The sequence below is a fragment of the Oculina patagonica genome, chromosome 7, assembly GCF_052425735.1.
Source record: "Oculina patagonica isolate OP01 chromosome 7, crgOcupat, whole genome shotgun sequence".
Taxonomy (NCBI): domain Eukaryota; kingdom Metazoa; phylum Cnidaria; class Anthozoa; order Scleractinia; family Oculinidae; genus Oculina; species Oculina patagonica.
Genome location: NC_135764.1, coordinates 27,044,914 through 27,060,091, shown reverse-complemented (window position 1 = coordinate 27,060,091; position 15,178 = coordinate 27,044,914). Strand labels below are relative to the sequence as shown.

Below are 15,178 nucleotides of genomic sequence, written 5' to 3'. Positions count from 1 at the left end.
ATTAAAAGAATACTTTTATACTTAACTTCTCCCTGCTCCGAAGGACATTTGAGGCCATTCAAAATAATTTTCCATCCCTCTCGATCTTTCGCAGCTGTTGTTTGCTCTCGCCCATAATTTCCAACCCATTTCTTCCCGTTTCCTCTCCACGCTTATTCTTTTGGTCATTCGCGGTTTGCCCCGTCACCTTTTCCTTTCTGTTGCCCAGTCCAGTTCAGTTCTGGCGATATTCTTGTCACTTCTTCATAGCACGTGCCTGATCCATCTCCATCTTCGAATCTTTATATTTACAGATAACGACTCTGTGTTGGTCCGATGATACAATGCCTCGTTTGATATTTGATTTGGCAAGAAGACTTTGAGCATCTTTCTCACGCATTTCCCGTGAAAGGCATCCAGTTTGTTCATGTCTGCGGTGGTGGTTCTCCGCATCTATGACCTATACAGTAGGAAGGTCACTACATCGGTGTTTAAATTGCGCAGTTTGGTTTTAGAGCTTTACTTTGATGACTTCCATTAGCGGTTCTATGAGCGCGATAGCATTTCTTGTAAGCGCCAGTCTTTGCTAGATGTCTCTCTCCGTTCCACCGTGCCTGTCTAGCATTTCACCAAGGTATGGGAATGCTATGACTTCTTCGAGTTGGTTGCCTTCAATGGTGATGAGATCGCTCTTCTTGCTGTCCAAGCGCTTGGTCTTGGTTTTGCTGGGGTCAATGCTATCCCAATATCCACGGCCATATCGTAGAGGCGGGGTGCATTTTAGAGGTTCCAATACAGCACTTTTCTTTTATCAAGCGTATTTCTCATGACCCAATCAATCACGATCACGAAGATGAAGCCAGACATGCCACAGCCCTGCTTCACACCACTTCTCACCTCAAACCAGTCTGATGTTCGTTTGCCTTAAAGGACGCAGCTTGAGCTCTGATCGTACAAATCTCTAATGATCTTTCTGCATATGCTAGGAATGTCGTATTCCTGCACTATGGACCATAACTTCTCTCTAATGACGCAATCAAAAGCTATCCTGAAGTCACAATGTTCACGTTAATAGGGGCCGTTCGTTCATTAGCAGCTTCCCACACGTATGGCTGCCATTTTGTTTTTCTTCGCCTGGACAATCTGTTTGGTCAGCCGGTAGAAGTCATCGATGTTGTTGCCCCTAGATTCATTTTCTGTTCTCCCGTAATGTTGTCCACAATTCCCCACTTATCAGCCCGTGCACTCGTCTTTACTTCCTTATCCTTTCCCCTGTATTCGTCCCTCTTCTGCTCTTTCAGTCGCTCAAATCCGACTCGCCCAAGTTGCACTTTTATCTGCCTTCTCTCGTCGATTCTCCTGTATGTTTCGGTACTGATCCAGTCAGACTTGATCCTTATCCGTTCTCCGAGGGAAGCTTCTGTACACTCATTATATAAATTCCTTATTTGCAACCAAAACCATCATCCTTATGACTATTATTCTTGTGGTAGGCCAGTGCTCCAAATCTGTTTCTGACTTCATTGCAGAACTGCTCTTTTACTTGCTGGTCCCCGAGTTTCTCCCTTTTAGCTCTGCACAATTTTACTTCACCCTTGCCAGTACAAGATGGTGGTCGCTGATGACATCCGCCCTTCTCATCGCTCTGGTGTCGGGCAGAGACCTTTATGTGCCTTCCATTGACTATGATGAAATCAGTCCCCGAGTTTCATTGTGTCATACAGTTTTCCCCCCTCCCCTTTTCTCCCTTTTAGCTCTGCACATTTTCAGCTTCACTCTTGCCAGTGCATGTTGGTGGTCGCTGATGGCATCTGCCCTCCTCATCGCTCTGGTGTCGAGGAGAGACCTCCTGTACTTTCCATTGACTGTGATGTGTTCAATGTGGTTGCGATTGCGGCCATCTGATGAAATTCAGGTAAACTGGTGAATATATCGGTGAATAAGCAGTGTTCCACCGATGACCTGGACGTTCAGTGCGCAGACTTCTGCCAGCCTCTCGCCATTCTCGTTAATCGTCTCTATTCCTTGCCTCACCATGGTACCCCAATCCTTCGTTGTCTTCGCTTTCTTCGACATTGGAGTCTCCCATGACTATCAGCATGTCGCTACTTGGTATTCCTTTCAGTTCTTTTTGAAGCTGCTCGTATAATTCATCCTTCATTTTTCTTCTGTATCATTAGTTTGTGTGTGATCAGTATTACTGTGAGCCGTGCATATCGTGAATTGAATCTAGCATTCATAATCCAGTCTTTGACTGGGTCCCATCTTAGCAGTGTTGTTCTTGCTTCTTTCTTTAGGACTAGACCCATTCCTCTCTAGTTTTCTTCCTCTCATCAGGAGTACCAGATCTGTTTACCCGTACTGGTCTTTCTTTCAGTCCGAGTATGTTCAGTCTATACGTCCTGGACTCATTCACTGCATTGGCTGTTTTGACTAATTAAGGAAACGTTCTAATTTTCCAGCAGCCACCTCAAAGAGTTGACTTTGGTGATGTCAGAGGTGCAGATGACAATGTGATCGGGCTTCTGGGTTCCTCTCGGTTTTCTCCATGAGCCGTCAAACTTGCAGTTTCGGACTCCAAGACAGGAAATCATGTTGCCTTCCTGCATCTTTGGGTGGATTTTGCTAATTCTGATATGGTTTTCGTAATCAGACTTCAATGTTTCAAAAAGTATTTGTCTGCCAAATTTAATAAAATTTTAACGTGCGTTTCTTGAGAAATAAGCGCATTTCCAAGAACGCCGGTAAAGCATTTAATCTCAATTTTTCGACCCACTACGTATGAACTGCATTAAACTGGGTTCTCACTGTAGCAACGAAACACCTGCAAAGTTCCTGGATTGTTTGCGTCTTGAATTTTTCTCGCATACCATTTAACAGAAAGCTAACACATTCAACACACCGTGTTCTCTCAACCCTCGGAGGTACATGTACAGGGGGGGGGGGGGGGGAGGTTGATGCTTTCGAAGTTTTGAAAGGAGGATTTACTCTACAATGCTGAATCTTTCCTTGCGGAAATTTTGATATATCAACCATGTGCCCATTATGACAACGCCATGAATACACTATGTCAAAAGCATGCAAACAAATCGTCATTTTAACAATCCTCTTTTTTTTCCACTTTCTTGAAACAGAATTATACGATTTGTTATTTTTTTTGCATTCTATAAGCATTATGGCATTATGGTAAAATTCAAGATGGCGGCTCTAATGACGTCACAGCCAACAAAAATTATGTCATCTTGTAAAGTAAGCTACGGGCTTTCTACACAGTGCATAATAATTTCGCTGTGCCTTTCTAGAACGAAAACTCTGGGAAAGGGTACCCTTTTCTCCCCTTGTACGACGGTGGGGGTATGAATTTGCTTGTACGCTAAGAAGGTAAGTAAATATAGAACCGGCTTAGAAAAAAAATAATCGTCAGTCTATGGGCGCCATGTTTTTGTTTTTCCGTAATGATTGTGTTTGTGCTGCGTCGCATCAGCCATGAAGACTGCGAAGCGCGAAAAAACTGTGTCCAGCTTTCTTAGGCAAAGAGTTTCCAACTTGATTTACTTGTTCCTCAGCAAGTTACGTTTGCTTTCAACCCTTAGATTCTTGGATGGCAACAAGTTAGAGAAAATTCCCCAAAGGGCGTTCGTTAACATCAAACTACATAAAACCTCTTTTCCTCATGTAATGTGAGTATTAGCGATTAGTACCCTGTTAATTTTTACGAAGAGAAGAAAGCTATATTTAAAATAATGTGTTGGGATATATCTAAATTATCCATCTGCACAGCTTTTCTTTGAACCGTTTATTACTATAGTAGAATCTGTACAGTGAGAGACCTATGTATAAAATCGACGCCCTCACAACACAGTTGTCAGAATTAAGGACAATTCAAAAAGTATCTGTTAGAAAACCACAGTGCTTCAGTCATTACCCCAATATTTTCGCTATTGTTGAAGGTTATTTGTTTTTCTTTCAACATACCTCTTATTAGATGCACTATTCCTTGCTAGGTTGTTCCATGTAACAATTGGTGAATGATAAGCATTTGGCTTTAATTCTAAAGTAAGTTAAAAGAAATCTAACATCATGAAGAGAAAAAAGTTTATTTGCAAAATGCGTTGTTACTTTGCATATATTTTTCGCATAGGAGCAAGTATATTTTTTTAAAAGATATAATTCGGAAAAAAAATACTTTCTTTAAAACACGTTGCTCTGTCCTTGTTTTCTGATTTTTATTAAAAATACGATAATATTCTGTTACCTTAAATATTAAACAGCTTTCATTTATACGTATGCTATATGGTTGATTGGTTGCCGCCGTGGCAGCGTCATAATAACAAGCATGTCTGCCCAAAACTTGTAATTATTGACAGAGTTCTTTATTTTTCCATTTTCTTTTTCAAAACAGAATCGTATGTGTGGTTGGTTTGATTTTTATCAATATCCGTTACATTCGGACTTTCTTAGAACATAGTCAAATCAAGATGGCGACTATTAGAGCCGTATAGTTAGCTAAGGGCTTTCTACTCAGGGCAAAATAATTTTTCTTTGCATTAAGTGCCACTGTCAGAGAAAGTGTTCCAGGTGATGAAAGTCGGGTCAACCGATTTTGATGAAACTTGCTGCAGAGGTTGGCCTTGATGAGATATTCCAAAAGCCATTTGGGTTTAGTTTTCTGACTTTTACTTTAAAAGTTCTGGGGGTGGTCCCAAATGGAGGCTCCAGATCATCAAAATTCTTGTATTTGAAGGGGTAAGTTTGAACTTGTATAAAACGAAAACCATTTAACTTATTGACTAACTATTTGTATGCTGTTTTTCTACTATAAAGGCTCTTTCATATGATATGTGTTGTTTTGGCATAGAGGGTTCTGGCAGTGTGGGGTCCAGCACTAATATTGACTAAATTTTGATGAAAAAAACACTACTCAAAATTGCCAAATTTTAGATCTTCATAATTTTTAACTGCCTTAGTGTATAAAAAAGATACTTATATCAGGAGTTACCCCAATGTTAGTAGAATGAAAATCAACTGAGAAAAATTTGGGCCATGCAAGTTTTTAGTGCTTCAAAGACCCATTTTGAAGTACACCATCACCTAATTTGCATAATGTCAACACCAATAGTTTAACACTCAAACTCAATATATTTACATTTAAACACTTCAGTTTGCCCTGGTGAGGCTTACGTTCCTAAGATATTTATACAATGAGTAATATGGTTGGGTTTACACTACTGTTGACTCTTGAATTGCCTAAGAATTAGAAAATTCAGTAAGCTTACTGACAAAATCAATCTAACTTGTGCTATTAAAAAGTTAAAATGCATACAATAAAGCAAGTCAGTAATAAGTATTCCTGGAGAGTGTATAATACTAATACATAACGTTCTTCCGAAAAAAGCTTTGCTTACTTTACCAACTTACCTAAAAAAGTGTATCAATATAACGGTTGGAAGCCAAACTTCCATCTTTCTCAAAATCCTACGACTACAATCAGTTCATGGACAAATCGTATTTTCTGATAATCGGCTCCTCCTACATTTCTTTACATGGATCTATGTGAATAGCCTGATATAACGAATAAGCTTTCTATATTCGCTCAGTAGTTCTTTGTTGTTGTTGTTGTCTTGGCATTTAGGGTTGTTTATCCGCCATTTTGGATGTGGTGGCGCGGGAGAACTGGGTCGAGAGTAGCCTGACTGAAACGAGTACACGCGACCTCTAGCAATTTGATATCTTTGTTTTCCTAGGCCTGTTTGAAAATCTATATTGTCAAATAAAACGTCAATAAAATAATTAAATATGCCTTTGCCATCTTGGTAAATATATATATATTTTCATATTTTAATCAGCCTGGTATTTTGATTCCTTGCCCAAAATAAAATCAAAGACCTACAAAATGTTGTCTGGCTATTGTTAGTGAACATTTGACAAACTTCTGCAGACGGTGAGGCCACTTTCACCAACAGTTGTTCCCTAAAGCGTGCAACAATTATGTTAATACTAAAACTCGCTATGCTTAAGAAAGAGGCAGTGTCTGCCTCAAAACTGAGTATGAGGGTGGGGGTTCGGTGAATTTTAATGGCAGGCTATGTTCAAATCCTCCTGCATCTTCCACCCCCTTATTCGCTCTCTTTATTGACTATTCAATATGCGAGCATACGTCTTGTGCCCCGTGCCTCTTCACCTGTATAAAAACCAATGGTCTTCCCCCTCTTTGCACTATCAACCCTTTTTATGATCAAATTACGGAACGTTGGCTGCGCAAACTTGTCTTCATTTTTGTGCATTCTCTAGGGTATTTGTGTCATATATTTTAAGACCGAAAGGGAAGGAACTATTGCTTTATGTACAGCTATAACCCCCGGGGGGGGGGGGGGGGGGGACTCGCATATGAAAGTGACGGGGATGTCCATTGTCTAGCTTAGGGGTGTAAATTTCGGATTTTTAGTCTCGTTTAGGGTGTTCCGGGCAAAACGCCAATATTTAAAGCCATAATGGTCTCGTTTAGGGTTATACACGAAGAAATATACAAATACATAAAATTCTATTCTTATTTTTTTGGTATCTTTTAGGGGTCAACAAAAGGTTGAGCCACACCCACCCCCGACGTTATAACACTGATTTCTGTATCTATAACTTTCCTGTAAGTCGCTCATTTACACTGGCACTGGCAGAATTTAACTAGGTCAAACACTGCGGTAATAAATGGAGCTTTACGAGTTGCTGGGCCATCAATGTCCACTCCAAATGAATCACACATAGCTTTAAGGGTACATAACTTAAACTTTCGTAACGCATGGTCAAGCTTGTTAGCCACGAAAAGTTCACAAAGATTAATTTTTTCGTACATCAGAGGATGTTGAAGATCAATTTGTTCTTGTGCTTCTTCTATCAAATCCTGAAGAAGTTCTTCCCTTTCGATCGCTGCATCTTCACAGGCAGTGTCTTCCTCGCTTACTTCTTGACCTTTTTGTAACGCTGCCAGTCGGGAAAAATACCCTTTTATAGTTTGAACTTCAAGCCAATCGGATCTCGCGAACTTTCTCTTCAGATCCTCTGCGACGTCATTTGGCTTTGCTTTTAGTTTGCTTCTGGTGCCTTCATTAAAGACACGTGTGAGGTACTCCTTTACTTCCTCTGAAATTCGTACAGGAGGCTTCTGCTTCTTTAGAGCCCATCCCTGGCAAGCATGCTCGTCTGTTGTAGCCATCAGTGACTTTCACCAATCTTCTGACTTTTTCCCTTGATAGAGGTTGTTGTAGCGGCCCACTGTCTTCGTACGGTGTCGTAAACAGATTCATTCTCTGGAAGCATGACGTGGCATCCAATATCCATATGCTCATCGGCATCTTCAAGGGTGCTAAAAGTAAAAATGCACGAAGGCTCCAAACAGGAATATGTACTTGTGAGATCACTCGTACAAGCTTTGGACTTTGTTGTGCCCTTTTTTTGCTTCGGCCTAGTAACTTCGTGGCTCCACTCGCCTATCCTCTCTAGCCCAGAAACATCCTGTTTACTTTGAAAGTCTTCAATCATCATGCCCTCGCCAACGCCGTATGCCTGCCAGACTCGTATACCATCTTGACTATAAGAGAAGTCATAATATTTAGTAATGCCCGTGATCTTGTTGTTTTCAACGGCCTTTGACATTTTAGTTTTGTCGATTTTGCAAACTGCCACACGAGTGCCTGCAATACCTGGTGGAGATTCTAATCCTTTTTTCACATCCTCTGCCGTTTGTACGTCATTGTTTTCTGCTACGTAATTTCTCAGACGCTGCTTGCATGGCGCGATTTTGCGGTCACAGAGATCCTTCCCTGCTTGAGGATCCGAAAAATCGTAACGTATGACCTCTACACCTGTTCGCTTGCTTGAAGAGTTAATAGTTGTCAAAAGAGAGGTGCTATGGTAGCAGCCCGCATTGTCACTGCGTAACACAGCTTTTGACACAGTTGGGTGTGTTTCCTTCACGGTAACAAGGACTTCTTCGATTATACATGCCACGGAAAACCAATCTTGCTTGCAATCATCAAAGGCAGCCACATATGTATGAATCACATGCTCGCCGTTGCCTTCAGCTTGGCAGTCAGGGTGACCTGAATTGTGAATCACGGCAGAAAAATGCCAACTCAGACCACGTTTCGCGAACCATTGAGATTGGGTTTCTCTAAATTTCATGGGTGGTAGCTTCATCGCCCAGTCGTTTCTGACAATAATTGTTTTCTCGTCAAGTTGGCTTAATGCATCTTGCCTTGCTTGGTCTTGATGGAATGCCCTAAGCAGATGAGATTTCCAGGCCTCAATATCGCTAACAGCATGTTCAAACTCCCACTTTGCCCTTTCTTGCTGGTCTTCTGTAAGTTCTAACTCTTTGCTCTCAAGTTTCTTTTGTATATCTTTCAGAACATTCTTTATGTTCTGGCAGTCTGAGCATGACATGTCATGGCTGTGGTCACAAGGAGAGGCAAATTCCGCTTTCTTTGGATCTGATAATGCAAAAACTGTGCAGTGGTCAGCACAACATTCCCCTCCTCCCAAGTGACTCTTGAATTCGCCTTTGAGATATTGTCTGCCTGCAGTAAGAGCTCGCTCAATCTCATGGCCCCACGCCAATCCTGCTCCGTTCCCAGCGAGATTAGTAACAAGTTTCTCGAGCGTTTCGAACGCTTCCGCTACTGCAGTGGAGGTGTTATCAAGGCCCTGTAATGACTTTTGCTTTGATGCACTGCACACTTCGATTAACCGAAAACAGGTGCGCTCTTTTAGAGGGATCTTGTTCTCGGCCTTGCATTCCTCCTGATACAGATGCACAATCTTGGTCGCCGTCATTGTACGTACAAGAGCTGGAATAGGAATAGATTCTCCAGATTGAAGCTTCAGTGTTTTTGTTCCAAATGCAACATCTTGTAAAAATGTAGATCGCGAAATGAAGTAAACAAAATCTTTCACCTTTTCCATATCCAGCCTGCATCGAAAAATCTGCTCCTTTACCACCGGTTCCCCAGGGCCACACTCCTGGGCATGTTTTCTTGCGTTCTTTATCTGTCGTAATGAAATTCCAGGTAGTAATTCTTGTATTTGAGACTGACTGAACTTGTCGCTAATGAGTGATAAGATTTGCGTTTTGGTAGACTTGTTTTCACATTCTTTATATGCAAGCAAAATCGCTTCTACACCAACATCAACTGGCCGCATACCGTTAGAGCTGTTCAGTGTTTGGTGACACTGAATAATGGCTTGCCATAAATTTTCTCCTTGAGATGGAGCAATTGTATCTAAAACAAGTGATACAAGTTCTTCCGCTTTTTCAGTGTAATCCGTTCTGATTCTAACTGAAAGTTCATCCCACTGAACTTCTATGTAGCTTGGCAAAGGCACAAATTTCCCTTCGGATATAACACTCATGGCACCATTTAGTGCGTCTAAATTCTTTTTTTCTCGTTCATCTTCTGGCAAGAAGATGCTACTTTGTTCTTCTTGTGACGAGCTACTGGGAGCAGAAAATACTGACCCAAAAGACACACGATAATTAGCACTGCTGGTCTATGTAGACGTAACTGTCTGGGAATGGATTTTGGTGTAATTGGGACTATAGTTTGCATTACGTCTCCAAGGTGTTGGGCTGGAGTAGCCGGTGTATCGGTGACAAGTCGTCGACATTTTCTACAAATAGCTGCAACGCAAAATACCAAAAAATGTTTTGGTTACAAATTAGAACGAAGCAAGGTCACCTATATGCTCTAGCCCTATACCGCGGCCATAAGAAGTATCAGAAGTTATTTCTGAAAAAAAAAAGACGTGGAGAAACGTTTTTGAAGTGGTATAACACTGGGCAACTCGCGATTGTATTACAGGTGGTGATCAGGTACATCTTGTTAATTACGCTCACTGCTCTTTATTCTCTTGCAGCGTTTGGAATAGCACAAATTCACAGAGAAAAACAAATAGATTTTTCATTAAGATGAACTTTTCAACAATGGCACGAGTATGTAACAAGGAAAAAATCTGAGTCCCCAACGGGACTAATACTTTATTAAAAAAAACACTGAGCAACGAGAGACTTGTGTTTAGCTTTGCCATTGACTGGAAATTTTTGTTGAACAATTCATCTTCATTATTAATTACCGAGCCTAAAATTTGCCATCTTTATTATCAACTATAAAGGTTGTTATTAATAAAATGCTCTGACACTACCTCTTCAGTACATATCATAGCTATACAGGGGGCGTAGCTACCTGAATGCACACAGGCTCGTGCTTACCTGAAAGAGTCTGTTTAATAATCAAGACAAAAATAAAATAAAGCAAACAATCTTAAACAGACGGCAAAAAGGACAATCTCTGCAAGTCATATAGAGTCGCATTTTTTTTTCAAATTTTATTTCAGAAAAATCCCGACGATTTACGCAGATGTTCGTTTTAGATTGAGAAGTCGCGATACATGGACAAATGTTATTGGAGGCTAATCGCGGCAATTAGAAGTTGAAATATGACAAAAGCTCGTTATAGACGCAAACTCAAATAGCCTAGGTTTTTAAGCAACTGCACAATATTGGCATTCACTATTTATATGTTCTTAGATGGCTATTTCTTAATGATTATTTTTCGATCAATTTCGATCGTGATCTCACAAAAATCAGGCCTGCTACGCCCCTGGCTATGCGAAACAAAAAGAGATGAAAAGGCGTTTCTTATGAAAAATTACTGTGATGCTCATTTATCAACAACGCTTGATGTTATATATCAGGGGCAAGTTTAATGAATACCTGAGCCAATAGCAACAACGCGGCCCGTGTTTTTGTAAATAGTAGCTGCCATAGTTTTATTAACTCGTCTAGGGCGTTTCAATATGTCCGTCACGCGTTTCTTCACCTTTGAAGCTTTTTTGTTTTCCTCGTGCAAAGGATGACAGCACTTGTCCTAGCAAAAAATAATTCTATCATTAGTTACTTTGAAAAACGCTCAAACGGTTTCACTTCTTGATTTTTGTTACCTTTGCTTTATACAGCGTTGTAAGTTTAAATCGATGTTTCGGGCAGATAATAAATCTCGTTGAGTCGACTTCATCACAAGCTATTCCTGCACGATTCAATATTAGCTCCCATTCAGAAATTACCGCCTCGCCATCTATAAACGAAAAGAGATTTAATATGTAAAAATTCCTGCTTCGCCGACAGTTTCTTACAGATAGAACAACATCTCCACGAGAAACTGCTAAAGAAATTGGCAATGGCATTGTCTGTCACCGTGAGCCATCACGGAAAAGCCGAAAGTAGCTTGAGCTTGTCTAGTGCCTTAGATGTGAGCCATTCGCCCGAAGTGAGGACTCTTACATTAAAGGGACTGGGATGCTAGTGGGAAGATTGACGTAGGGGTGGTACTCCTAAAGAATACCCATCTGGGCGTGACTCAAGGTATTTTTGTCCCTAAATTATATACCATAAATGCTCAATTTAGCACCCAGCTTCAAATGAGCGCCCCGCTTCGAATTAGCGCTCTTTCTAAGGCTTAGAAAATTTTATAAGCGCGACCCCTCCCCACCCTTCGAATAGGTGCCCCAAGAAAAACAGGTTGGGTACTCGGTACGATATACGAGACATTTACAACATATGTTTTCTCATTTCTCCAATAGAAATATCCATTTGGAATTAAGGAAAGCTGAACATTTACTGTAGGCTTTCCTTCCTATACAAAACATTTCACAAAGTTTCACAAAACAATAATTGCTATTATGTTACAGTTTGGGTTCACTAGAAATAAAGACTGTAATTTTGAGGTCAAAAATTGATTAACGAAATAAGCGCTCCCCTTCCTCGTACAAAACGTATCTAAACGTGCCAAAACCTGTCCGAGTCATCATCGTAGATGTTTACTTCTTACAGTTTACATTTATTCCAAATTTTAATTCTTCATTTTATTTCTATTTTTGTTGTATGTTTTAGTTGTATAGTTTGTTTTGTTTTTATTGTTACCTTCAGATTTTAGCATTTAGTTTCATTTGTTTATGTTACTTGATCACAAAATTGCAACCGAAACCAGGAAGTTGAAATCGACATTCTAGAAAACATTTTCATTAGATACAATGATTAAATCTATGACGAAAGTCAAACATAAGTTAAACTAGTTTGAGATCTTTCAAATCCCAATTTTTAAGGATTTATGGATTCCTTAATGCATTCAACAATCTTCGAAGCCGGGCCGTCAACTGTAACACGCGCGTGACTAAAATGACCTTCGGTGTCACGAAACGAAGAAAACCATACTTTTAATTTTCATTGGGAGGTTTAAAGTTAAAAGCGAGTCTGGAAGTAATGTTTAGTGTAGCAATGTCATGCGTTTATAAATGTTTCTTATAATGGTTCTGTCCATTGATGGTTGTCGTGTTTGAAAGCAATCTGTCATCACACTTGCTACCACGTTTGTCTCGTTTACTGTACATTACATTAAACATGCAAACAAAGTAGATTTGCATATTGCAGATTTAATCTAAAAAAGTTATTTTTCAAGTCTTTTTTTGTTTCTGTTTTGTTTGTTTGTTTGTTTTGTTTTGTTCTGTGCTTGTTTGCTTTGTAGAGGGCCATTTCGTGTTGCACAACCAGCGTAATTTGAAAATCTATCATGCGAATTTATATTATTCCTGTAACCTGATATTTAAAGCCTGTATGTAACACTCGACAGTCAACGCATGACCACATGCAGTAAAAACATATTTGCAACTCAAACTTTGTTTATTTAGCCACGAATTGCAGTAATTGCATGATTATTTTAATACCTTACCGCTACTTTTCGAAGTGGGACGTCCTCTACTCCCGGAAGCGCCGGAACCTCCGTACTTCTCTTTGAGCCACGAGCTCATGTCACGCTTACAGTGTTGTAATGGAACCATAGAGCTGTCGTGGGCAGCCCATTCTACAGCACCGCAGGGATCTTCCTCCCCCTCCAAACGAGCAAAATGCCATTGTACTATTCTGTGACTAATCGTTCAGGCTGGATAAAATAATTTCCAACAAGTTGTTTTTCTCTGGGGAGAAGACTGGGAACCGCTTATGACCCAGTTCTCTTCTTTACACGTCCAAGATGGAAGTCAGACTGAAATGTGTTTTTGTCGAGATTTATATCAATCTGATAACCAATTTAATATTTTATAATCCGGTTCTGTCTTTCACATGTAACAAAATCCATGAAAAGGACACGCGTTTTACCAGGTAAGAAAACACGGACATGGTTTTAGCTTAAAGTATAACGATAATATAAATATAAAGATTTGAGATGCCGTGCGACGAGAAGTCAGTCGTAAAATCTCTATATAGAAGTCGAAGACCACTTCTGGCAAAAAGGTACTGATAGAACTACTCAACTGCTTCAAAAAGCAATTCACAATTGAATCGGAGTGTAATGGAATGCTGTAAATAAATACTAGACAAAAAGATTTATTGGATACATTTTAAACTTTTTTAGTAGCAGTTACATTAGTTTTGTCAGTACTGAATTTTCTAATTCTTTGGCAATTCAAATGTCTACTGTAGTGTTCACTCAACAAAATTACCCATTGTACAGATTTCCAAGGAAAATATACCACACCGAGGCAAACTGAAGTGTTTAAATGTAAATATATTGAGTTTGAGTGTTAAACTATTGGTGTTGACATTATGCAAATTAGGTGATGGTGTACTTCAAAATGGGTCTTTGAAACACTAAAAACTTGCATGGCCCAAATTTTTCTCAGTTGATTTTCATTCTACTAACATTGAGGTAACTCCTGATATAAGTATCTTTTTTATACACTAAGGCAGTTAAAAATTATGAAGATCTAAAATTTGGCAATTTTGAGTAGTGTTTTTTTCATCAAAATTTAGTCAATATTAGTGCTGGACCCCACACTGCCAGAACCCTCTATGCCAAAACAACACATATCATATGAAAGAGCCTTTATAGTAGAAAAACAGCATACAAATAGTTAGTCAATAAGTTAAATGGTTTTCGTTTTATACAAGTTCAAACTTACCCCTTCAAATACAAGATTTTTGATGATCTGGAGCCTCCATTTGGGACCACCCCCAGAACTTTTAAAGTAAAAGTCAGAAAACTAAACCCAAATGGCTTTTGAAATATCTCATCAAGGCCAACTTCTGCAGCAAGTTTCATCAAAATCGGTTGACCCGACTTTCATCACCTGGAACACTTTCTCTGACAGTAGCACTTAATAGAACTAAGTCATTAGGAGGTGTTCAAACAACCTCCCGTCACCTGAGCCTCCCTTGTACAAGGGGTGAGGGTGGGAATTTACTTGTGATTCCGATGGTCAACATGTCAGAGACAGCAACTTGTTTCTATCAGTTGTGATAAGTAGAGGATAGCTCTACTTTTCTTGCAACCTGCAACGCAACATTTTGTTTTGCATTGCAGGGTTTTACACCAAAAATTGTTTTTAGCAACTGGCGATGTAACTTTTATTTGTTGCAAGTTGCAAGAAAAATTGCCAAGTGTAACATGACATACGTTGTCATGCTCATTCTATTGTTTTGCTGTTGTTCTTCAAGAATGCTCTCGGATAACCCAATAAGGATAATTGAACCAAAGGCTTTCAGGTGGACAAGCATCTATTTTGGAATGCATGTGTAAGTTACCGCTTATCTTTTTCTATTTTGTAACAAAATTCTGAAATATTTTATTTTATTATATAGCCGCGAGTGTTTTACTGGAAAATAGACCACTCGTAAAATTCAGAGGAAACTGCATCCGGGACTGTAGTGGCGTATTTTCCAAATCCTCACTTGTGAGTATATCGATGACGTCATTTCCCGCCTTTGAACGGTTGTTTGTGCAAAGCTGCCAAACGCCGGTTGGAAATGGCGAGCTATCCGGAGATCGATTCGTGAAGTTCACTGAAGCCAAAATAAAATCTCTCACTGAGGAGCAGGAAAATGCTAACACGAAGAAGAAATCTTCATATGACTTGAAATTATTTAAAGGAGCTTCTTGCTTGTGGAAAGTCGACGAAGGGAGGGAAAATTAAGAAATTCCAGCTGCCGACCTGCAAGACTTCGCGATCAGAAATCAGAAAAGCGGTGAGTTTGAGTAGAAACTGATTTCAAAACGGCGAATTATTTATTGTCTGTGACATTGATGAAAGCTAATAAACAGACTGTTTTTACATTTATGTTATACATCTTCTGAAAGCTTCAGTTCGCGAAATTTTGCCT

General features: G+C 39.7%; 1 protein-coding gene and 1 pseudogene across 1 annotated transcript; both read right to left on the bottom strand.

Moving 5' to 3' along the window:
* Positions 1–7,185: 7,185 nt before the first annotated feature.
* LOC144659336 (uncharacterized) lies at positions 7,186–8,184 on the bottom strand. Its single transcript, XM_078519749.1, has one exon. The coding sequence runs from the start codon at positions 8,167–8,169 to the stop codon at positions 7,186–7,188; it is 984 nt and encodes a 327-aa protein (XP_078375875.1). The 5' UTR covers positions 8,170–8,184.
* A 19-nt stretch (positions 8,185–8,203) lies between these two features.
* Positions 8,204–11,077, bottom strand: LOC144659335 (uncharacterized; annotated as a pseudogene).
* Between the last annotated feature and the right edge of the window lie 4,101 nt (positions 11,078–15,178).

Bases quoted from the DNA above. Each gene is read 5' to 3' on its own strand.
- LOC144659336 (XM_078519749.1), bottom strand. From the start codon at position 8,169: ATGAAGCTACCACCCATGAAATTTAGAGAAACCCAATCTCAATGGTTC.